The 26,244-nt window shown below is 42.2% G+C and overlaps 1 protein-coding gene across 2 annotated transcripts; it reads left to right on the plus strand.

The window, feature by feature from the left end:
* Positions 1–208: 208 nt before the first annotated feature.
* LRATD2 (LRAT domain containing 2) lies at positions 209–4,844 on the plus strand. 2 transcript variants are annotated; one of them, XM_085604955.1, is made up of 2 exons: positions 209–477; positions 2,051–4,844. In XM_085604955.1, exon 2 carries the CDS (start codon positions 2,052–2,054, stop codon positions 2,877–2,879), a length of 828 nt encoding a protein of 275 aa, XP_085461081.1. In that variant the 5' UTR covers positions 209–477; position 2,051; the 3' UTR covers positions 2,880–4,844. The 2 variants fall into 2 exon arrangements, with proteins under 2 accessions (XP_085461081.1, XP_085461080.1); XM_085604954.1 differs by lacking the exon at positions 209–477 and adding an exon at positions 846–942.
* Positions 4,845–26,244: the final 21,400 nt, after the last annotated feature.

The raw sequence follows: 26,244 nt of genomic DNA on the forward strand, positions 1-26,244 counted from the left end.
TAGCCAATAGAAACTGACAAAGCCAATAGCTCTCCCATTGCCGAGAACTATTGGCTTCGCCAATGCTTGTTTTTATTTGGCCCATTGGTTTTGCTAAAAGTGCAGTAAAAAGAAGTTATCCTAGTATCGGAGAGGCTGTAACCGGTCCCAGCCCACAGCAGCAGGCACGCATGGAGTGAGCGTGGATGCTAATCTAGAGGCCCTGTCTCTTTAAATGCTGGGGGCTGAGCCCTCCCCGCCTGGAGGCAGCAGCTTCAGCCGGATGTGTGAATTCCTCGCTCAGTGCTGGTGAGGCAGCCGGTCGGGCTGCTGCTCGCGTTAGGAGGCAGACATGAGTCGCTCACCTCGGCAAGTCCCACTTCCGGAATCAGGCAGGTCCGAGATCACCTCACCTCCGTGAGGGAACGACACTACCTCTGGAGCCCCCTCTGACGAAGCCCTGTGTCCCGGGGCGGAGAGCTGGTCTTCCCCAGCACGGTGAGTGCAATGTTAATGCTCAGTGCACGGAGCTCACCTGCGGAGAGTTCAGTGGCGGGGACGCAGGGTTCAAACTTAGCTCTCCTTTCTCTCGCTTTTGGGAGTGGGGCAGACTGGGGTCTAGTGAATGCTGGCGAGTTCAGGGCCAGCCGGTGTCGAGTCTGCGTGTCTGTGCGGCGGTGTCAAGTGTGGGGGTCGGGGCTGACACCGTGGCATTGAATGACTTTGGCAGACCTGCGCTAGCAGGCATCAGCCGTCACTTGTAAATAAGTACTTTTACAAGTACATCCAGGGTCCTGTGCGTGCGCTTACAGGAGGCCGTACTACAAATTAGAGCAGCCCATGCCTACGTTTTATGCATATCCCGACGCTGGCTGGTAAAACCCCAGCAGTGCGGTGCACCCTGAGCCCTCCCCGCAGACTTATCTGGACAGGTGGAATGATGGCTTCCTGCGTGCGTCAAAGGTAACTCGAGCTGCCCCGCCCTTTTTACAGGAGAAGCGATATGGAGATCGAGCACAAACTTTGCACAATAGTTGACTGTGACTTTACCTGGTGTTCACGATATAGTCGTGAACCCGCCCAACCCCTTGCTGTTATCTGCGCACCTATTTGCTGTAACGCAACAACTGTAAAACTATAGCTCATGTCCTGTCACTGTACAATTGTGAACCTCGAATCTCAATTGTATTTGGGAACAGTAATCCCCCTCTGGTGTCACGACAGGGTTGTGAGTATTAACATCGTACGCTCACCATACGGTGGAGTGACTAGTGAGCCTCTGGTGTCGACATCTCCTTGTCCACCCCTCGGTGCTCACGCACGGTGCCCTTGGCAGCCAAACGCGTTACTCCGAAGCAGCAGTGAAACCGGCTCCAACGCCGCTTCCAACAGGTGGAACTGCATTATCCTGACACTGGTGAATCATGAACTCAATCTAATCCGCCCAGCCAAACGGGCTGAGGCTTGTGGTAGGTGTGCGCCTCGAAAGCACCGCAGAACCCTGGTCCTGTGAGAAATTACATTTATGAAACCCTTCCGCACTGAAAGCATTCAGCACCCGAGGTTATCGTCTCTAGCTTCCGCTCCATCAGTCGGTTTACAACGCGCGGTTTAGTCGAACGAACCAGCCACGAGTGGGGCTGCGCTGGGGCTCGCACGCCGCCAAGGTTTATTGCCGGGCCACGGGCTGTTTACAGTTTGCAGCAGTGATAATTGGTTATGCTAGTCTTTCGTAGCAGGTGGGGATTAAGGCGTGCGATGCTCGCGGTTTCTGTACACTTTTAATTTATATGCCCATCCCCTTTAATTACAAGTTTAGGCATGAGATGTAGAGTGGCTACCCTTGGGGGGGCATCCCAATTTTCACAAAGAGAGGTGGGGAAGGCTAACAGATGAAGTGTGTAACTTCAATCGCGTTACACGATTGTTTTGTGTGGGCAACCATACTATTTTCTAAACACCTTTTGTAGAATGAAGGTACTTCACATGAATGCCTTGCTGGCTGGGTGGGATTGCGGTTGTCTCTGGCCTCCTAGCTGACCCGTTAACCTCTCGTCCTTTTCTCCCGCAGAATGGGGAACCAGATGGAGAAGCTGACGCATCTGAGTTATCGGGAGGTGCCCACGGCGGACCCGCTGGGGCTGGACCCCGACGACGGCCCTCGCATCGGCGTCTCTTATATCTTTTCGGCCGACGACGACGAGCTGGAGGAGCCCGGCGTGGTGGTGGGCGGAGTGCAGCAGCAGCGGGGGCCGGGGAGCCCCGCCGAGGACCAGCACTACCTCCTGGACGAGCTGGAGTGCTCGGTCTACTACCGGGACGAGTGCATCTACCAGAAGGGCGGCGCGATGGACACCTACGCCCCGGAGAGCCTGCTCAGCCGCTGCAAGCCCGGGGACCTGCTGGAGTTCCTCTGCCCCGACCAGTACCCGCACTGGGCGGTGTACGTGGGCGACTTCCAGTTAGTGCACCTGCACCGACAAGAGGTGAAGAGTAGCTTTGTGACTGATGCCAGCCGGGGCCGGCGCGGCCGCGTGGTGAACGAGCACTACCGCTTCCGGGCGCTGAGCCCGACCACCGTGGTGCGCGCAGCGCTGGCGCAAGTGGGCGCCAAGGAGCAGGAGCTCTGCTGGCGGAACTCGGAGTGCTTCGCAGCCTGGTGCCGCTACGGGCGGCGGGAGTTCAAGATCGGCGGGGAGCTGCGCATCGGCAAGCAGCCCTACCGCCTGCGGCTGCAGCTCTCGGACAAGAAGAGCCACACGCTGGAGTTTCAGAGCCTGGAGGACCTGATCATGGAGCGGCGGCGCAACGACCAGATCGGGCGGGCGGCTGTGCTGCAGGAGCTGGCGGGCCACCTGCAGCCCGAGGAGGGGCCTCGCAACGGACACAACTCCCACTGACGGGCCCCAGCGGAAGGCTGCGAACGGAGGTGGGGCGAGGCTGCGGGCCGCCCCGTGGGGGCCCGCTCAGAGCACAGCTGATAAGCTTCACCGAGAGTTAACCTCTCCCGTGCTGCCACTGCCCTGGATGCTGCAGAGGAGGGACCGGAGTCTGCCCCCCTCCCCTCCAAAGCACCTGTTGCAAGGAGCAATGTCTTAAAATCCAGGTTCCAGACGTGGAGCTGAAACGTCGTGGCTGTGTTTTCACACTGTGCTACAAATGCTGAGAGATGTTTCAAATTACAGCCATTTGCTTGGTTGTGTTTTGTACGAGGCCTTTTCTTAACCTTTCACTGGGTATTTTTTAAAAGCCTAAACCACTCCCATGAGGGGGTGGCGCCCTCTTATTTTTTTATACCAAAGTATGGGGGGGGGGGGGGCGGCAGGTAGGGTTGGGTAAGAATGTGAACTCATTTTTTTACGAAGACAAAGCCGTTCATGCATTGCACTTTCAAAAGCACTTGAGCTACCCTGTTTCCGGGATGCTAATGTCTTATGCCTTCTGGTCTGTTAAGTTTTCTATTCATTTTGCTATATTCAACTCCATATTTCTCCTGTTACCGTTTTAAGAATACAGCTATAATAATGGCAAATACATGGAACTTTATCGTTAGATATTAATGTGAAAACCCCCAGAATATCCTTTTTATGTACATCCTACTTGCTCATTGTAATCCTGTGTTAATAACCTAGAACTCAATTGCAAGTACCAGAAGGCATAGAAAAGACAGGACTGGAAGAACTGTTCAAACCAACTATAGAGGCGTCTAGAGATATCTGCACTTTTTCAGTGATTCCAAAAATACATGTGTTATGTACTTCGTTGAACTAGAAAGCAAACCAGGCCCGTCCTAACATGGCAGCAGCAAGCAGTGGGTTGCCAGGCAGCTGTTAATAAGGTTCCAAGCGGGGGCTGTTAGGATGAATAGAAGTGGTGGTAATTAAGCAGTGCAGGTTTTGTCATTACAGAAGTTACCTGTAAAGTGTTTGCTACAAAGAAATGAGATTCTTCTGTGAAGGTTAAAGGAAAGGTACCAAAGCATAAAGTCTGAGCCACCTTTATCGATATTATGATCATTTAACCATGTCCTGAGTTAAGGTAGGACAGGCCCGGGACCACAGGACAGTGACAAAGTTTGAAGAACCCTCAGATGGTTCGTAGTGTATGTCAGTGCACTCCGCTCTAACGCAGTGAATCATGCCTGAATCTTGAAAGTACACACATTTAAACACCGACCACTCCCTGTCGCACATTTGCTGATCTCCTCTTTGCAGACCCTTCCAAGTCAGGGAATAGTTGATGGCATCAGTGAAGTGATGACTATTTTTTTAGTGACAGGGCTTTTGCTGCATCTTCATTCCTTTTTCAACCAGAGCACCACTTTCACCAAGCTTAAGGAAGAGTCCATTATATTTTTTGAAAACTGAGTTGATAAACACTTAAAAATAAAAAGGTCGATGGTATCTAACTCTCTCTGGAATTGGGTATCTTTTTTAATCACAGTCCGTTGCCATGCTTGAAGTCTTTTCACCAGAAATGACATTTCTTTAGGAAATAGCACATCCTAACTATTTACACGTGAGAGTACTTTTTTTTTTTATCTGTGACTTGTAAAACTCATGATTTCTCATGATTTTTTTCTTGTACATTTTTAAGGTTGATCAGCATTTTCCCCTTTACCTGTGAAACTAAAATCAGAATATCACATTGATGATCAACATGTGGATTAACCGTTTCATTTTTGAAAGCAACCTTGATTCATATTTCTTGTAATCTAAGCAGTGATTCCAGTGTTTCCAAGTTTGTGACGGAACAGGTTTTCATCAGGCAAGACCAACTTTGTAAATCTGCCCAATTAAAGACGTAGAGATTATGATTACGATTGTTTTTGTAAAAATAAATATTGTATTTTAATTCAATAGAAAGGTATGTCTATTTTCCTAAAATATATTTTTGGAGGTCCCTGATAAAGTAACGTGTTGCCCCCTTGTCATTCCGATGTACAAGTGCTGGACAAAACTGAAAAAATAGATGTCTAGCATATTTTGATTGAGCCTGTTTTCAGTAGTGGCTTCTACCGAATAGGGATGGGTGGGAAAGCAGAGGGAGGGGGTGGAAAATAATAACAAAATAAAAGCACTTACCTATACCACCGACTGCCAGCTCGTCTTCCTCCGTTCCCCTTTCTGCACTCGGCAGGAAGCACATAGCCTCCCAGAATCCCCTGACCAATCGCAATGCTGCCTTACAGCAGCGTTGTGATTGGTCGGTGCTCAGACAGGGGCTGGCAGAATGTGCATGTTCTCCACCCAGGCTGTAATGCAACCTGAGTGGAGAACATGCAGAGAGTGAATGATGGTTTGGACGGCTGGAGACGGTCGGCCAAACCATCATGCACACTTTACATGTTGACACCACTTCTTGCCCTGTGATGCGGGGAGCCCAGCCCCGCCCGCCTGGCTTCAGCTGCAAGTGTAATACAGGAAACAAAATGATAACAAACGTTAACATCATTTTATTTTTTGTATTCAGTTTGCAGTTGAAGCAGTGGGGCGGCGCTCCTTCGCCATAGCGGAGGAGCCGCCATTGCATGTTTTAAGTTACCACGTCCGTTCTATTTGGATAGTTGCACTCAGTGTGCCGATGTTCCCATTCATACAAATCCAGTTTGAGGTTAGTGAGTGTGGTATAAGACACCTCGTTCTCATTTTTAACGATACTCCAACCCATTCTGTCATGTGTATACAAATAGGCCATGACCTGTTTGTTTAAGCTTTTCATATATACCATTTAAAAAAAAAAAATGTAGTTCCTCAATTCAAGTTTTGATTGAGGGGACCTAGTTAATGGTTACATAAAATGGGTTGACTTGAATTCCAATACAACTAATAATTGCCCCTTTGCGTTTTGTCACAGCGTTCTCCTCCAGCCATTCCTGGATTTTTATAGCTAACAGTACTTTTAATGTTTGGGCTTGAATTATAGCGGTTCCTACTTTAAGAAGGAGCATGCAAGTCCCAGCATAGATGGTGTTGTCAGATGAAAAGCCAGTTCTGGTTGAAGGTGACCCTCATTTCATTGGGCCATTTGACAGCTTTGCACATTCATTGCGCACTTCATGTACATTTCGTATCATCTTGGTGTATAATTTTATCTCGCACTACTTCAGCACCATTACTAGCAAGTTTAGGAATGCTTAAACCCCTCCAACTTCCATGATTAATATAAGTTCAATGTACTTACCAGGACATTATATATTCTTTGTTCTGCTCAGCCGTAATTGTGGCGTATCTGAAAGTAAAATGCATGTTTCCGGCTTGACTTCTGGCATCCAGCATTCCTTCATCACATGCCCACTTTGTTGTATTGACTAATCTAGTACAAAGATTATTATTATTATTATTATTTTTATTATTTTTTTTTTTTTAAGCTTATCTTGAAATAAAAGTTTAAACCCAGGCATGCATTGCTCTTGGGTTCAATTTTCTCCCATGTATTATGTCTTATCAACAATTTCTCTTTCATCCTGTACTTTCACACACCAAAAGCATGGCTGGTTGCTCTCTGAAGTTTCCAGCAAAATCGTCTTGGTACTGTCATTGTGGGAAAATTCGTGTTAGTTTAGTTCAGCTGTTGATTTTGCAAAATAGCCTTTATTATTTGTAGAGTGGATAACATGCTTAATCTAGTGGTAATAACATAATGAGAATGTAAGGCCCTCCTTTTAGTGAAAATGTATATGTAGTGCAATATTTCTAGATTACATGCGTCCGTAATTGGTAGTTTTTGAAACGTGTTACCACTTTCCAAAGTGTGGGAGAGATCTTCATGTTAGTGCTGCACTGTTAAATTGTGAATCTAAGGGTGGGGGGGGGTACCATTTTGGGTGAAATCTGATTTATGGGTCTCTGTCTCGCTCCTTCTTTTGCTGGCAGCACCAAGACACCTTTGGGCAGTAGTGTGCTATAAAAATACATTTTCATTTAATTTTCAGAAGACTACTTTGGATGGCTTAAATCTGGGACACTTTCCAGAACCAGACTGTTCAACACAACAGTCTCTTTTATAAAGAGATAAATAATGATGTTGCAAGTCTGTTGCAACAACTCCCTGGATTTTAATACACTTGAACCCACACTGCTGACGCAACTCTCTGTCAACCACTAATTTTGTAACCAACACAAAATATTAAATGAACACAAGTGAAGAGACAAGACCACATAGGCCACTGTGCAGCTGTTCACTTGTTTGTGTCACTCACTAAGATATTACAACAAAAACAAGAAAACATACTGGGCTAGGGGAACAACCTGGGTCTACATGGACCTATAAGAACTGCTTAAAATGTGTCACAGATGTTGGAAAATTATTGTGGCCTATAAAGTTTGTTATACCGTTTTTTGTACTATATTTTTATTGTGCAATACAGGTTTCCAGACTATATTTTTGGTGCAGATGTAACCTACAATTTGGTTTTATTGGATTATTGGTTAATTATACTGGTGTAGTACATATTACCCACCCAAAATTGGGCATATAAATGACTAACTGCTTGCGGTAAATCAGAGGAAGAGGAACAGGTGTTAAAATTGCAGCCCAAAAGGCCATCACAGAAAAGGAGGGGTCTATTCAGTCCAGCCTGAACTGCCAAGCCAGGTCCTTTCTGAACCGAAACACAAACCCAGGACCGATTTCGACCTAGTTATGGTTCAGGCTGGACTGCCCTATTGTAGCAGGTTTAAGACTGATTTGCATGTATCTGGGTCCAAACTGAAGTGGCGTGGTGTGCAAAATAATGGCGTATTGGGATGCAGCCCGAGAGATTAACTGGCTGAGAATATTTCAAACATTCCATCCATCACTGTTTAGTATACTTATTGAGTCGTCCTATGTGGGATGTGTATGCCCAGACGTGGATGCTGTGCACACTGTGTCACTGGAACCAAACTGTACCCTACTGATGAGCCTATAACTAGGGCGAAGCTGGTCCTGGGTTGCTTACGTTCTGGTTCAGGGAGAACCCGGCTTGACAGTTGTGGCTGGACTGTTCACATTAGAGCAGGATTTATTTATTTTAGAAACTTATAGAGCGCACAGCTACCCCCAACGGGAGTGTCCCGCGCTAAGACAGGCGGCAGATGCAAGTACCAGTAGGGGGCTAAGGGCTAGAAAACAGCCAGGTTTCAGACCACGTCGGAAAATAGTTGCAGACTCTGCCATAAGCAGGGAGAGTGGCAGGCTGTTCCAGGTTTTGGCAGTAATCACTGCAAAAGCTCTGCCACCCATTCTGGACCGGCAGAAACAGGGAGTCGCCAAAAGGCGGAGATGATTCAATCTAAGGTTACGGTTGGACTGAAAGTGCTTGATTCGAGCTCTAAGATAGGCTGGACCACAACTCTGAAGCGCTCTGAAAGCCAGGACAAGAGACTTGACCTGGATATGTTTGATCACCTGAAGCCAGTGAAGCTTCTTCAAGTGGGGTGTAATCGAATGGCGATATGTCATGTTGCAAATCAGCCTAGCGGCCGCGTTTTGAACAATCCGCAGGCGTCTGATCAAATATGCTGGTGCCCCCACATAAAAACTATTTGCATAGTTGAGATATGAGGTCATCAAGGCATGAATAATGGTCCGACGAGAATCCAGAGGGAGACCGTGAAGGATTTTGTGGACCATGTACAGTTTACCGAAACAGACGGAGGAGACCTGGTAAATTTGGGATTTGCAGGATAGCTCATTATTAAACCGGAACCCAAGATTCCTAGCCAAGTCCACAGGTATCGGGGGTGGGGGGATTCAACTCAGATGGCCACCAGAGAAATGGAAGAACTTTTTTTTTTTTTTTTTTTTTTTTTTTTTTGGTTAAAAAAAGGAACCTCGTTTTTGTCTGAGTTGAGCTTAAGCGTATTCAATGACATCCAGGTGAAGATATTACATACAAACTATAGTGCAAGAAGGAAGAGTTCCTTTCAAATTTTTAGATGTTTGCATGGTGAAAATCGGTTTCAGAGGAAATAAAGCGAGTAGATCAGGTTCAGTTTGAATGATGTTCCAGTGTTTCATGATGATAGATTTAATTGTGGTGGCTTGAGTGGGATGAAGGGTTCTAACGGGACCCGAAATGCATTGGGTTTATTGTTGAAATATTGATAAGTTGGATGACCTTTCCCAGCTTGATAAGGAACCTATTTCACATGAAGTTTTTGAATGCAATTATTATCGAGAATAAATTGATTCGATAATACAACGACTATTGGTTTATATGTTTTCACATGAAACCGGATTAATTTTGATAATGGCTTTTGAATAGCCCATTGAAAAGTGCTCGCGCCAGCAAAAGGAACTCTTCCTTCTTGCACTATAGTTTGGATGTTTACTGGAAGTCGTCATTGGACAGGCGCCTTGGCGTTAGCAGCACAACCCATAAACTGTTGCAATCTGGATTCAACAGCTTATTATTTGTGTGCACGTTGGCATTTGTTTTGAAGATATTACATAGGCAGCGTCTGAAATTTGAAAATGCTGCTTCAGAGTAATCTTTAAATGAGAACACCAATTGTGTATCGTCTGCATAAAAGATCACTCTAACCCCTCAGAATTCTACCAGTGTAGCCAAAGGGGAGAGGTAGACATTGATGAAGAGTGGGCTCAAAGCAGAGCCCTGGGGAACCCCACAGCTCAAGGGTTTCTCCTCTGAGACAAATGGCTGAAGAGAGACTTGTTGGGTGCGGCCCTGTGAGAGGGATGGGCAAAAGAAAAACCGTGGAGGCCGAATTCGTGGATCAATGGTGATAGGATTTATAAAAAAAAAAAACAACACAGTTATAGGTATTGTCCTTAAATACTTTTCTTTCCTTGTGGGGTTTTCGTAGGTCTGTTCCTCGCTGGCTGATAGACCTGAAGTGGATAAGCACCCAGGCAGCCTCAGAAAAGACAAAGACAGAAATGGCGGTAAGTTATCTGGCTACGTTTCTCTACGGAATGAGAACCCTTCACTGAAGTAAGATACACCCTTCGTGTTCGCTCCGAGGTCCGGCTGGTAACAGCCAGACTGTGACAAGAATATACAGGGAGGCAGAGAACAATATGAAAGCGGTAACTTTAAAGAACAATGAGGGAAAAAAAAAAAGAACTAAGGAAGATCCAGGACGCACAAGCAGATCTGTTTAAGAAAGTTGTCAGGGTTTGGTGAGGGTTCACCGAGAGGGGTGACGCGTGTCCTCAGAGGAGAGAGAGAAAATAAATGCAGACCAGTGCCGGGGGGAGTGGGGGGGGGTCATAGACACAGGTGATATAGCAGTGGAGTGTCAAACGATATTTACAGTCCCCGGTTACCCTGATACCCTATGAACCATCCCTTTTGTTTCCCCCCCCCCTCTTCCGTGTCACGTACCGCGAGAGCTGCAACTCTCCTGAGTTGCAGCGGCTCGTCCGTGTCTACCGGGGGCGTCCACCACTCTTCGGTCTAGGACTCCGCTTCTTCCTCGGGCTCGTGAGAAGCACCAGGGCTGGTTTCCTCGCTCGTCTTTCCAGGTCGTTCTGTTTTCCTCGCTACTCTCGTCCTCCGTCTGCCTCCTTTCCTCGCTGCTCCACTTTCCTCCTCCTTCCGGTTCGAGAACCTCGAGCTGTTCTTCCGGGATGCTTTCGTACTCCACTAGTCCCGCCTTCCTGTTGTCCCATTGGTTCCCGTATTCCTCAGATGGGACTCCTCCCTGTGTGCAAGAGGCAGTGGCAGAGATTAACTCTTGCTCTCCCTGCTGTTGACGGACGGGTCGGTTCAGATTCAGGTGCGACGGTAGGAGGGGCATGGTGTTTACGGAGGCCACCTCCTCGCAGGCCGCTAAGGTAGGATCGTATCCAGGAAAAAGGGGTGCCCCGGATCCCGAGGCTGTAAAGTCTCTCAAGCAGGATAGCATGGGAGACCGTGTCGAATGGCGCGGACAGGTCAAGCAACACTAGAGTTGCTGCTTCACCTGCATCCGAGCATTCGCGACTGGCCTCAGACTTAAAGGAGGGCAGTCTCAGTACTGTAACCAGATCTAAACCTGGACTGGAAATCGTGAAAAAGATGACGGAATTCGAGATAACTTGACAGTTGTTCCTGAACTAATTTTTCCCAAAATTTTGTCTGGCTTCGGTAGAAGAGAAATGGGACAATTGTCTTTAAAGACAGACGGGTCCGCATCAGATTTTTTAAGGATCGGTACTAGGAGGGCCTGTTTCCAAATTGAGGGGAAAGTCCCAGTGCGCAGGGAGGAATTCCAAATCAGATTTAGAGGCGAAATAATAAGGGGGGCTAAGGAGCTAAATAATTGTGCGTATATATAACACTGATATGCATATTGCTGGGTGCAAACTGAGGTGGCATGGTGTGCAAAATAGTGATGGATTGGGATGTGGCCCGAGTGATTACCAGTGACTAAGCATTCCATCCATCACTGTTTTGTATAGTGATCAAGGCCATAGCGTTTTGTAGATGGTCTACATTGTCTCATTTGTGTTCTCATTAAGTTTTAGTGATGGGCAATCAAGTAGTCTTTATTAGACCGTGGATGCGACGTGAGGTATAACTTGTGATTGGTAGCCACCGTGTTCTGTGCTGTATTTACTTTGCTAGCATGATGGCATTTTATATGCCTGATTTATGATTGTAAAGAGACCGTGCTATTTGCTAATCTCTTTGCACATTCATTTGTCCTACTGATGTGGATGTTGGGAGTTAACTTTTTTTTTGTCTACACTGTATAGATGCCAGCTCACATAAGCTTTCTTGAAGATGCAGCAAAAATACTTCTTTTGTTAAGTGCCTTGGTACCATATTTTGTTGTTTCTGCCTTTATTTTACCATTTACAATGCAGACTTTATCTTCTGACTCCTTTTGTAAAACTCTTCTTTGAAGGTAAAGCTTAGCATTACTAACTAATGCAGTCTGTTCAGACTATTTTCCAGCTTTCATACTGTTGTAGTCTAAAATGTTGCTTGTTTATGGGTTTCTAGTTCTGGGAGTACTGCGGCCAGCAAACACAAAGTTGTCAAATTGTCCACTTGTAAAACAATCTAAATGTGAATATTATGCTCGTGAGTGTCTGAAAATGATTTGGATATTGTCATTAGACGGCAAACGTGTGGGTGGGGGGCAATGTAGTGGTTATGAATTTCATAGATTATAAACCGGAAGTTTTAAGACAACTGAAGTAACCCCAAGATTATGAATCGGCTTATAAACATCTTACTTCAGGCTCACAAGATTTCACTTGACCTATTGAAAATTGTTTCATGCAGAACAATTGTTAAAGGATGTCAAATACAAGTATATTTCTACTACCATCCCCAATAACGATGATCATCAATTTCCTTTTTTTTGATCCACAATGGTGGCTCTGTTCCACCTGCCTCCTAATGAGGCATTGGTTTCATCACAGACAAAACCTTGACTATGTGGACATATACTTCTCATCGTTTGTACAAACCGTTGCATCCTACATAAGATACAAAAGATATTTTAACAATTGTATGACATCCCACGGGTGGGTATTGTGTGTGTGTGTGTATATATATATATATATATATATATATATATATATATATATATAATGTTAGTGGATGCACAAAGTCTCTAAACTGTTATTAATCATGATTGGGGCATTCTAGCACTCCAGACGTTTTTATATACTAGATAATCCCGCTATTTTAAACCATCTGAGAATCACCTGTATCTCGCTGAATTTCTTTTGAGCAATCATTAATTGCGTATCAGTTTTTCAATTCTAAAGAGGTCAGTGTGAGAAATATCGTAAACCGGATTGTATTAATGGATATTTTAGTGTATGTACATGACAAGTTAGAGCCACATGTTTAGAACTGTGTGTGCCATGCTACCCCAGGACTAGCCATCAAATAAACATTCGTATGGCAAGTTGTTGAGAACCAAAAGAAACTGCAGTTCCAATGACAAAGTAGGAGCAAACAAAACTCTAGCTTGCTTTTAAAATAAGTTATGCACATAAAAGTATGCCCAATGCAAAAATAAACCATTTACATCTTAAGAATTAAAGACCTGAGATCAACAATAGCCGAACACTGTAGGCCCGATTCACAAAGGGCCTCCGCAATAATGGCGGGAGGCCCCACAGCTGTGGCGGGACCTCCGCAAGGTGAAACTGTAATTCAGAGGTCCCGCCACAGAAGCGGAGGCCCTTTTTGAATCTGGCCCTGTGCGCTCAATCCCATGTATAGCAAAGAAATAAAAAAAACAATTTTTTGGCTTTGAAGAAACGCAGATATTTGTTAAAATTGTATTTCAAAATTCCTTACAGAGAATTACTTGTGACTTTAAGAAAAACAAATTCTCTTAAGAACACTTTTTTTTTTACTCCGTCGATACTAATAAGTATCCTCCTAAAGGTTTTTGCAGATATTGCTCTTGAACCTGCTGTAAATAAATCGTAGACAAATGTAAATCATTTAAAATGCTGCATGTAAATAAGGAATAAAAGACTAATCAATTTACGAAGAGCAACACTGCCTTTTGTTTACATCATATATTGTGTGTGGTAATATGTAAGTAGGATCAGTGAAGAAAGACCTGAATCACTTTTGGAATTAACACATTCCTGTCCTTATTAACAAGGATGCCAACTGTCCGGGGGTCAGACATTTGTTGACTGTACATCAGGCATGTGACCTCCAAGCAGTTAAGTTGCTAGGTATACAGCTTATCCCACAAGGTCACAACAGAGAATTAAGACTAAAACTGACTGAAAGCAAATGATTTGATGCGTTCCTGTGTGGTAGGACCAGTTTGAATCTTGTTAATGAACTTCAAACTTATCGATGTATACATAATCAGTTTATCTGAATGCCTTAAACTGCTCCCACGGTTGAGAGTGAATAGGAGACCTACGCAAGAGTTTCTGTTCTACATACTAAAGAGAATGTTGTTTTTTCACATGATATACGCATCATTGTGATGCATAGCAATTTATTTTGTTCTCATCCTGGTTAGATTTTTACTTAATTGCTTTATTTAGACATTTTCTCTATGCATCTTTTTTCTGTTATTGTTGCCAGTTCCCTCTACATCTAAGTATGTATAACTTTAGGATCAAAATGTGTCTCACCTCATTCACGGGTAGACTTTTTTAACACAACACTAATTGTACTAGGTGTGCTATATAGTTTTATTTTAGCTTTTTTTGTTTGTTGCTTTTATGTAGTCCTTTGTGTTTTTATTTTTGTTTCTTTTAAGTTGTTGCATCAGTCATACAGTATGTACTGCTAACCTAACATGTCACTGGTTTGATACTTCTATTTTGCTTTTACTCAGAGTTGCAATCCAGAATACATGTTTAGATTTTTTTAACTGATTCCTTAGTCTTTGAAGCAAAACGTTTAAAAAATCATTACACGTATCCATCAGTCTCGTTGTAATGATTCTGGTGTCTTTTGCAATTACACTTTTTTTTAAATTTCTCAATTGGTTTGGGACTTTTATTGTGTTTTCTTGGATTAAAAAATGTTGGTAGTCCTTACATTTAAACATCTCTCCCCTGGTTTGCCTGGTGCTTGTGCCATATCTAGCAGGGGTTCAGATGAGTTTAACTGAGGTATATTTTGAGACCTAACCAAAGTCTGTTTATTAAGGTAGTAAGGATCCACTTTCCAAATTAACGATCAGCTTTCCGAGACAGGCCTCGATTACGATGTATGCAGTGTCATGTTTGGTACTTTCCGTGTCGTTCTTCATTGCTAATTCTGGATGACTCGGGCAATCACAATGTGGTCTGCATGTGATAATCATTGAGTGCATTAAAAATCACTTATTTATGGTATGTGAAATTAAACGTCATCCATAAATTACCCTCATCTCATGCAATTTATTTTTAAATGTAATCACAAAATATAGTGTGGTGAGCAGAAAACAGCAAAAAATGGCCAGTAAATTATCATCACTTAAAACCATGTGGTAAAATTGGGAAGTAGAAAGGAACCCTAATAATTATATGTAAAATTCTTCCATAAAATAAGCTAAAACTAAAAAAAATAACCTTTGCAGCCAGAAACAAAAAGAAATATTTAAAACACATTTATGTTAAAAGGTAAGGAGGGAGAACTTAAATTAAAATGCATATTGATTCACACACAGCACTAATTGGTTAAATATACTTATTTCATGACATAAAGTGTTTCTCCAAACTTCATTGCTTTGGGACCGTAAAGCCAAAGGGCAGTAAAATAAACTTTTATGAATACACACCGCTTGTTCACAGAACGTGACTCATGCACATCTATGGCTGAACAAGACCGTAAATCCGATCATATTTTTGCAAATGTCTTTATTCACTTTGTATAGAACAATTATGAATGATATCAAAGAAGGACCTTAAATGTGTGTATATGCTAAATCATTTAGTTAAAAAAAAAAGAAAAAATCAATGTATATTAACATCCACTAAATTATGGGTATTTCACAAATCATTCGTCATGAAGATTAAATAAATCCCATTGCAAACGGTTCTCCTGTGACCACATCCATGCTCTCAATGAATTTTGGAGGTCCTCCACCTATTTTTCTGCAGAAAATATAGTTGTATATGATTTCAATTGTCAGAATGTTTCTGAAAAAGAAAAACAAATTTAAGACCATGTTCAGTGTTTTAAAACAGTATATAAATCATGAACAAAGTTTTTCAACAATATTTCTAACCTTATGCACGTCTTGTATCTCAATCTTTTGGTGCCCTTAAATATTCTTGGCTCAGATGTTTACCCCTTTTACTGTTTGCTCACCAATTTGGAGCCCAAGTCAGTTTCTGGGATAGTCAGGATAGTCAAATCCTGCGATCATCTGGAAACTACCTTTCCCCCCCCCCCAATTCTCCATAGATTGCAACCTTACTTCCTTTCATTTTTAAGTAATAAAGTACTAGTTCCACAATGCTGTTAGTTGATTATGTATAAACGTGATTATAGAGCTTCAATAATATTAAGAGAAACAACTCAAATCCAATCTTTTGCTCATTCCCATTGGGATTCTAGCTTACAATATTTTAATGCTTTAGTTTTCTCTTCTCAAAGAGGCTCTACTGGTATGAAAATGAACTATTTTATCCAGCATGCCAATCGTTTGAAAATAAAGTTGACTCACTTTGTGTCTAAATTCTTAAAAGATGTTAGTAACTGAATGTTCTGTTCAGTGTTTGTATAGTGGATTTGTGCTCTAGGATTCGGGCGTTATTTTCTATTTGCTCTTACAGACCGAATGCCTTAAGGATCTTTGTTAGTGTAGATATAAAATTGAGTGTTGCAGGTTATTTAGCATGATTATGAAATGTTTTGTCCTAGATTTAGAGGTTGTAACTTTGGTACCCTAAAACAGATTTACATTGTATGCATCCCAAACAAGGTAATTTCAGTTTAATTGTTATAATTTGTTGACTCTGTATGGCTTGTCGATGAACCATCTCATGTATGCGAATATTGGTACTTCTGGAAACAAATGGTGCAGCTCTGGATCTAAACTAATCTTCAGTGCTTTTCCAATCTGCTTTTTAACAGTTACTCTGCAGTGAATATTTATTTTACTTTTTTGCTCAACAATCAGTTTTGTTAAAGTGTCTCTATTTCATCAAGGTAGTTTTTTTTTTTATTCGTGATTATTTGCCAGTTTCTGGGAAATTCCTTTTGATTATCACTAGTTGATATTACAATAAATGTTTTCTTAATAACCTGCAATGAAAATCTTTAGACATTTAGTAAAGTGTTGTGGTCAGTAGTTTTGGTAAACCAATCTCTGTGCCATTTCCCAACATCCTAAATTTATTTGGGCATTGTGTTCATTCAGTACTCCTCTGTTCAATTCACGTTCCTCCATTGAACTCCCCATATAAAAAAGTTGTCTATGAATCGAATGTAGAATTCACAAATCTTGATTCCAGTGAGCATTCTCATCTACACATCTCTGTTCAAATTTCGCAATAAATGGAGTAAGATGGCCTTCAGCTGGAACATATCGAAGTGATTAATGACTGCAGGAAAACAAATATTCTTTGATTGAAAGTAGCTGTGATTCAATTAAAATTCCCAAACCTGCTATAAAAATTCCCTTTTCATTGTTTAACGCCTTTCTTTAATGGCTGTAGTGTATAGATTTGCTGTTGCACCTTCTGGTATTTCAAAATTGGTCACTTTGTTAGGGAAGTTTGACGTGGCCCTTAGTTGAAGATCTGTTTTGCAATTTATTGTATAAGTTATCCAATAAATTTGCCTGATGGTTAGTAAATGGCATTGATTGAAGGGATGATGGGGCCATAGGTGAATTCAATGAATCTTAGGTAGGAGATAGCTGAATGCAGGGAAACTATTGGTTGAGGTACTGCTGTTTTCTCAGAAATTAATTACCTTGTTTCAGCATGTTCAAGGATTGCTTGTAATGTTCGCAGGAATTTACTGTGGGATCGTCAGGCAAATTAAGTTGAATTTTACTGTCAATCAGGTGGGCATAACTTTAAGCTTTATGTTGTACTTTATATCTTATTGATGGCTCCACATTAGCTATTTTCGAACAATATTTTCATTACCTCTCAAGGTTCATAGTAACATCTTCTTGTCTCTGTCATGTTAAGATGTTTGACTTTCCCACATTGAATCTACTTTGCATCTTGTAACAACCCTGTTCCAATTGAACACTTTAGTGATTGATTAGAGGGTTGAAATTGGGTTTTGGCATTCACTTTCTTCCATTTGTGAACTGCCACTTTCCATTGTACTAAAATGTATTTCAATCCTAATAGTTTTATGTATCTGTAAATGGGCACCTCTGCTTCAAAACTATTACAAGTATCAGTCTTGGCAACAAAACCTTTTTCCAACACAGATATGTCCTACTTGAATAGAAAAAGTTTGGAGATGGTACAGTGTTTTTCGTGTTGGACTTCTTAAGGCTTTTTTGTTTTCCCTGCCTAGTTTTTCTGTGGGACCTTGAGGCTTCTCTGAAAATAAAAATAAACGGAGAAGTGTTTGGAATATTCTTATCTGATGATGAATTAATTTGATCTTTTCATGTTTAGGTACAAGCACAAATCGTGCTCTCTACCTGCAGCTGCAGTATTTCTTGTTTAAATTGTTAGTACATTTAGAAAATGAAAAAACTTGAAGATTTAGCACATAGGTGCGTGTGTGTGTGTAAAGTGTTTTTTTTCATACCAATTCTTTGAAGAAGTTATTTCTCAATTATTATAAACCTAGCAGATACAGACCTTTTGGAAAATGTTTTGATATATGGGCTGGTTCAGGCGTACCTGTGCATGCCTCGCATCACGTAAGGAAGCAGCTTGTATCCTAAAGGTCCATATAAATTACAGACATGCTGCAATCCTTTGCCTGCATAATTTCCTCAAACATCCAAACTGAACACTTGCTTCAAGGTGCGTCTCTCGTGATGCTCCTATGGTCTGTCCTCATTGCCTCCCCGCACCAGAGGGATCTCAGGTGCCATATGATCGGACGGCCAGGGGCCGTCCTACGTACATGAGCACTGGTGCGTTAGACAACCCCAGGCTGTCTGACGCATCGAATTGGTTCAGAGTGATTAGTGCCACAGACTGAATACACAGCATTGGTGCCTCTTTAAACCAGAAAGCAAGTCTACAGAAACTGCAGGATGCCACACTCCATCAAAGTCCAGATGGTGGATGATGCTGTTCTCTTTTACTATGCATGATTGGTACCCTTTTCCATTGCATCTTTCTTGTTTGAAACTTTTCAAGAACAGTATACATTAGTTATTAGGTCAGTGTTAACCTCTGATGGTTCACCTATGTCTTCCTCCTTGGAGAGGTGTGGTAGGCACTAGTCTCCAGCAAACAGCTTTGCGTCAATGGCATGTACATGTACATCTTGTATTAGTTTGGAATTGTAATGTTACATACTCCTCGGGGCCAGGTGGGTTAACACCTCCTTACGCAACTCTATGACTATAATAGGAGTGTTTGAAAAAAAAAATGTATTCACTGCTTTCAGAAAAGTTTATTGATGATGCATCTATTGCATTTCATACTGATGGACTGTCCCGTGTTTTTTGTTTCATTGGTAATATTTTCTGCAGTTTGAAGACCTGAATCAACGGTGTATTTTGAACCGGCCTAGCAGGTGCCTTTACACAAAGGGTGTAACTGAGCTGTATTTGAGGCAGATGGTTTACTTTCAGTGTCAACTGGTGCCGTAAATTGAGAGCCAACTTGTTTTTTGACATAAGAGTACAATTGTGCCTTGAATGGTATGTTGTCTGTGATTTTATTTTTCCCCCTCGCATTATTGTAGTAGTCACTAAAATTGCAGATTTAATATTTTAGTTTAGTAATTTCCAGAACAGTGGCTGGAGCAGTGTTAGACATGTCTTGTGTTGAAGGACCCCCTCTGCGTCCTAATTTTTATATAATGGTGAACCAACTTGCAAAGGCAAATCAGAATATCATAATTATCTGCATGCTTTGGAAATCATAGTTAAAATATTATCTTATCAATTAAAATATGGTGTATGTATATTATTTCATAAGTTTTGTGAAGCCAGAATTCATGTTTTTTCTTGAACAAGATTTTGTTGTTCATGTTCTCAACCTATGCTTAACATAGATGCCATGAAATTGCCTACAGAACACCTATAGCTTTAACACATACATGCATTTTTGATGACTACATACCTGAGGTTTCCTGTAAAACGACCTTTTACTCCAACTCTCTTTCCCTCAATTCGTTGTCAAGAATGTTTATGCACTCTTCCCACTTCTTAATCTATATTGGTGTGGAGCTGTTTTTACTCTAGTAGCTTGTGACTCCCTTAGTGTTATGACGCAATATCACCGACTGTACGTTTCATGATCATTATATATTTATTTCACTTCTTCTGTGGAATCGGCAGGGGTACTTCATGCCCCCCTCTCACACCACCACCACTTAGGCAGCTTGAGCCGAGTTATGTGCCACCTCGCATTTCTGATTAAAATGTTTTTTTTTTTTAGGTCTTCTGACTTTGATCTGACTATCTATTCTTCAGTCAGACAAGTAGATCATATGATAGTGTTGTGGGGTGGGGGAACATATGGAACAAGATAACATGAAAGGGAGGGCATAAAAGATGGATGAATGGATAGGAGGATACGTGATCATGGATAAATAGACATTGGAGAGAAGGATAGATGGATGATTTTAAGAAAAGATGGATTTAAAGAAAAAGGACGCATAATTGATGAGTAGGCAAAAGAAACTAGAGCTGGAGCTATTGGTAGAGGTTTAAAAAAGTGGATGAAAAAGACAGAGCTGGATGGAAAGAATGTTAGAATTCATGGCTGGATAGATGAAGAAGGGCATAATGGATGAAAGGCTGGACGATGGTTGGATTAAGAAAAGGATGGATGGACTTGAAAGACTGAAGGATAAGTCTAAAAATGGATTCAAAAGACAGCTCTGCTGAAAGAAGTGAGAAATATAGCTGGCTGGCTCGATAATGTAAATATGCAGACACAGCCATTACTTTGTGTGATGTCTTCCCAGACCCTCTTCTTTTTGGGGATTTGGATCAGTGAGTGAGCACATTATTAGCAATCCCCTCTAACTCTGCGCCAGAAAATGTGAACTAGCATACTTTGTTCATAGACCTGGTAACCTCTTGCCAGTGTTTTGAGTCCCTAGTCCGTCTGTGATGAAGGGTGGCAGTGGATGTGGGTTAGTAGTTTAATGAAACAAATGAGCATCAAAGAAAATGGTTGCCTTCTCTGTGCTGCTTATACTTCCAGCTCAACAGATGGAACTGTGAGCAACGTGGCATATTCATGTGATTATCCCTCTAAAAGGCTCATTTTGAAGCCAGTGACACTGGAACACAGGTATATTGTTGGATGTATTAATTTTTTTATATTTGCTTTTACATTTATTACTATGGGCCTTATTAAGATGTTGGTCGGACCGCTATCGACCTGCATGTCAGTGGCGGTTTGATCGACTGACAGCCCTTCGTCCGAGCGCCAAATTATGATGCTGGCGGTTGGATCTTACACCATCTGAGTCGTCACCTCAGAGGATCTCGGATCCCGTCGGGGTGGCCGTCGGAGTCCCGGAGTGTTGAGCCACGCACTGCCGCCAAGCTTTGGATATCCATTTACAACAGCCTGTTTATGGCAGGAACACCGCCGTGTACAGGCTGTCGGAAAGGGATATTGGGTGCCCAAAATTGTCTCCCTGTCCTGTGTGGGCCTTTGCACAGTGGACCTGGGGGGCACATGTAGTCCACCCCCCACTCACGTCCATGTGCCCTGCACCACATGGTGCTTGGCACACGGTCCATGGACATGCAAGAAGTACTAATTTTCACTGCGGCTTGTGGTGCGGTCCTTCTCTTGGGCCGCTGCACAAGTGGCAGTGAAAAGCAGCACTTTGTGACCGCCAGCCTGGCGGTCAATCGTGATAAGGTGGTCGGACCGCCGCCTGCTTCTCGGGCCATCGACATGACTGCCTCCATCGCTGGCGGCGGTCTGGCCACCTGATATCGTAACTGGCCCCTATGTTGACCTATTTGGATGCTGTTAACTTTTTTTTTTTTTTAATAAATTTTGGAGCTGTTTAGTTAACATTGACAACCCGTTGTTAGCAATTTTTCTCCTATTGTCTTTTCATATTGTTATTAAACATATTTGCCAGTACATGCATGTTAACTCAGGGCTGCACCATTTATCTGTGTGTTTAACATTGCATGCAGAATTGGGAGAGGGGAAGACAACTTAATTGCGCGACTATCGCCTCACAGAGTCATGGTTTCAGTAGGAGTTATTTTGCAGAAAGCAGAACTTGGGCCGAACGCTACAAAATGTTGAAGTGCATACTTGAATGTATTTCTGTCGTTACCTGCATTATGAATCCTTTAAATTCATATCTATGCAGATACAAGTCTGTTCTCATATAGCAGGTAATGCCCATCTCGTCCTTGTCCGCTATCACACTATAAATCATCTTTGTATTTATTTAGTGGTAACTGTTTGCTAATTCCTTGTGTCCATCATAATTATTATTAGGATTTTTCAGCTATCAATTGTACTGGAAGACAGTTCTATGCTGTTGGTTAAATGTCTTCCTTTGCCATTGCCTTATTCAAACTATTGGCCCGATTTATATATTGGTGGAGAGGATACTCTGCAGCAACAGCAAATATAGTGGTCCACTTGCCAAATTTCTTTGCTGGCGGACTTTACGTTTGGCTACGGTGGAGACTCCTCTGTCTCTGCCGTGGGCAAATTCTTTGACTGCCCTGGGGAATAAGGGCCATTGGAGAAATGGCTCCATGCCTGCCCACTTTAGATGGGCAGTCACATAGTAATTTTTTTTTTTTTTTTTTTTTTTGGTAAGTAACAGTAAAAACATAATGTTCCAACCCCCCAGCATGGTAGAAGCCTCACATGGCGAGGGAAGTATTTTTTTTTTTTTCCCTTCCAAAAACAAATCACATTTCAGGATTTTCATTATAAAAAGAATTCTGTTTGCTACAGGAACCATAGTGACGGTAGTTCCTGCCACTGCATTTAGAAATGACCGCCTGCTTGGCGCTTATTTATAGATTAGGTGGGCTACTTCTCCACCATGGAGATGGGGATGGAGTAATTTACTCAGTCCCCATGTCTGACCCACGGGCCGTCAGCCAAGACCTATATCTGGGCTTATGCATATTTATGTGATTGCGTTTCTCTTCCTGGAAACCGTGGTGGGAGAGTATCATTGGAGTGGTTTTACCTTCCTTGTAGGACACTGTATTTCAAATGGTCCCTTCCTTTTTGTATGCTATTTATATATTCTTTCCACTACCTCCAGTCAGTAGAGCACGGGCTCTTTATCCTTGTATTAATCCACCTATAATGTTTCCATGTATTTCTTGTACAATGATTCTAATCTATGCTTTAGTCCTCTAGCATCCCAAAAATAATTGCCATTCACCGGGGATCCCAAACCTAATTCATCAGGGCTCAGGTCTAGTGACTAGAATTTTGTACTCGACCTAACATCAATGCACTTGACCCACACATTGGTTGCATACAAATTTTCTTCAAAACATGTGCAGCACCAACAACCACAAAAAACTTTGGATAACCAAATTTATAAACTGCAAATCTTAATTGATCACCCAAGTACCTCCCTAAGATGTGTGTATCAGAGGTGGTGAATGTTTGCGAACATATTAAATATGGCAAAAAATACCCCATAAGCTTTAACATGTCACTGAAATAACATCCATGAATAACATATCAGGCACTTGCTTGTTAGTGAAAATGCTGATGCTCTGAGCCAAAACCATAGATGTAAGGGTTGCATTCTTCAGATGCAACGCTGCCTGCTGTCTTTGGAATACTTTCTGTCTTGAAATAACTTTCTGCAACAGGACCGTACTTGTACCAATGAGAGTTTGAAACAGACTGAGCCAATAGACTTCATCATAGCCAGAACAAGTCCTTGTTCTTTCAAAATAAGGGCACTTATGCAAATTGGACCTGGAAGGCCGTGTCCAGTAAGTTTCTTTGTCCTAGGTTTGCCAACAGTGAAAGCACTACTGCTCAGGTTGGATGAAAGTGTCAACTTTCGAGCTGTCCACTTGTATTTGCATTACTCTGACATGTCAGCTTTGAGGCAGGATGTAGCTAATTTTTTAATCAGTTTGTGCTGCCAAGTCCTCCACGTTTTCGTTTATATTGGTGTAGCAGCGCTTAATTTGTATTTAAAAAAAAAAAAAGTGCCAGGGCCCTTGTCAGGAGTCCCCCTCCACTAGCACTGTCAGCGCTGCCAATTACAGTATCACCACAGCTACTAACCAGCACACTCCTACAAGTCAGTGTGACAATTCGGACTGACTATTTCAGACACCCAAATTTAAAAGAATGGCTTTTGCGGCAGGTATTAACCACTTTTAATGTATGTTGTTTCCGATCCAGGGAAGATATGGCTTGGCAGTTAGGGTTGGACTGTTCCCATGAAGCACACAGTCAAGAATGATTTGCATATTGCCAGGTCGGAACTGGGGGTGGCGAAGTGAGCTAAAGAACGATGATGGATTCAACCCAGATCTGTTTCAGTGCACCGTCCTTCATCTCCTTGTGTTTGGATTAAAAAACAACTATTGTTGTGCTAGTCTCGAAAGTAGACAAATGGCTCCACTGTGACAAATTGTCAGAAGTACCACGGAATCACACACCAAATAGTGAATGGTAAAATAACAACGCAACAGCATTTACTTAAGGAAAATGGGGCTGATTTGAACAAAGAGTATAGCAATAAACTAGTTGCTATCTTCTGACTCAGTTACAGTCTTGTTTTAACAAGGAGGTTTGTGGCCTATAATATGTCTTTCCTCGGTTTGCTGACAGCCAGTGCAAAACGGTCGGGGTTGGATCAAAAGTGTATAACTCCGGCCCATCTACTTGGATTCGCATTAAAGCAGACATGGTGTCACTTTTGAGGGACGTATGGCGCTTATTTTTTTATTCGGTTCATGCTGCTGAACCCCCCCCCCCCATTCACATATTGCTGCTGTGGACTGATGGAAAGCATGATTTCTAAAATTAGAAGGACCTGTTTAACTTTTTCTGTGTGTTTTTTCAATAGCTGAGCGAATAGGGATAGAGGCTTATGTGTCATCTGATGAAAGACGTACAGTTTGAAATCTAGCCACAATTTCATCATCATTAAGTACCTTTTTGTAGTACGTAACCAGCTCCTCAAATTCTTGATCCCCAAAACCTCTAATCTTTTCAAGAGAGTCTGGCCATAAAGTAAAATCAAAAATGTTAAACTAAGAATGCGGCTTGCCAGAGATGTGCTTCAGAAACCGGTCATTTATAAAAGAAACCGCACTCTCTATTACTTCGGTACTGTCCTTCCTTGACACTAGTTTCATTAGAGCTGCCTTTTCTAGCAGGCTCTGCCAGTGTTAGTAACGGGAACCCAGCAAAAGTATCCTCTTTAAAAAGCTATTGAAATTGTGTCCGTGATTTTCATGCCTTTGTTTTCAGCTGTATTAGCTTCTGTTGAAGCGCCTCAATCCTTCTTGCAACTTCAGAAATAAGACTGTCTTCTTGTTGAAATGCCTTCGACACTTGCAGAAGCAGCTCTGTGAAGTCTATCGTGAAGTGCAAGAAAAAGAAATGCCTCTGAATTCATGTCATGAAGCAATCCTTTGGCTTTGTTTGAATATTCATCACTACCAGTAGCAAGGTGCTCAAGATTAAGTATTGTTGACTCCCAGTTTGTCTTAAGCGCTGTTACTGCCCTGTGCTGATTGCTACCCATCTGATTTGCTGCAAGCAACCAACATGTTTTAACTGCTCTTCCAGATTCTCAGCTATCTCTTTAAGTTCCCTTCTCAACTTAGGTGGATAATAATATAGTTTGAAACATCCTTTTAGCACCTCTTTAAATATGAACTTTTTTCTTTTCTTTTTTAACATCACACACTACAAGTTCTAGAGAGTGAGATACACAGTGCACAACTGCAATGTGATCGCAATTGTTCTATCCTTGATGAGTGGAGACCTCGTCCAGTAGCTGCTTCACAGCACCAGATTTATTGCCAAGGTTCACAGCAGCTCCAGCTGCATTCAGAGTAAAGCATTTCTGGCTCAGAATATCCAGAGATATGCCCATGCCTGGCAGGCCAAGTAATCTAGCATTTTTCACTCCGGATGCGGATGCAGTGTATCTTTTCATGCTGACAATGTCACACAGATGGGTAACAAGGGTGCCTTCACAAACGAATCGTACATAAATCAGTTCCTGTATGTTTTGTCAGTTGACCCATCGAAAGAACACTGAGGAACCTAGCATACGCTATCTGTGATGGGATTGTCATTTTTATGGTATCTGAAATTGTTATTACAAAGTTACGGCATGCATGATCATTGGTATAATTTTCTAAATTCCATTCAGGATTGTTCTTTTTCTGCAGTGTGCAGAGTTTTGGAAACTTTATAAAATCCTCAGCTTCTTTTGTAAGATAATAGGCTGTATTAAATAGAATGTTTAAATGCCTGATATTATTTTCATGCTTTTTTGTGATAGATTTGACTATGCAGGTCTCTAGTGGGTTTTGAATTGCAGCTTCATGGGATATGCATTTTCATGTTATTTGCTTTTGTTGTGCCATTCTAAGATCTCCCTTTTGAATTTTTCTCTCACACCACCATATAGGGAAGACTTAGTATCTGCAAGATGAGGAAACATTTGTTCTGTCCAGCTCTACCACACAGTAACAATTGATGTAACAAATTCTCAAGTAAAATGATTGATTGCTAGGG

The sequence above is a fragment of the Triturus cristatus genome, chromosome 5_1 (assembly GCF_964204655.1).
Source record: "Triturus cristatus chromosome 5_1, aTriCri1.1, whole genome shotgun sequence".
Classification (NCBI taxonomy): domain Eukaryota; kingdom Metazoa; phylum Chordata; class Amphibia; order Caudata; family Salamandridae; genus Triturus; species Triturus cristatus.

Excerpts from the sequence above, each read along its gene's own strand:
- LRATD2 (XM_085604954.1), top strand. The coding sequence starts at position 917 with ATGATGGCTTCCTGCGTGCGTCAAAG. Across the intron at positions 943-2,050 it reads GCTTCCTGCGTGCGTCAAAG|AATGGGGAACCAGATGGAGA; the intron begins GTAACTCGAGCT and ends TTTCTCCCGCAG.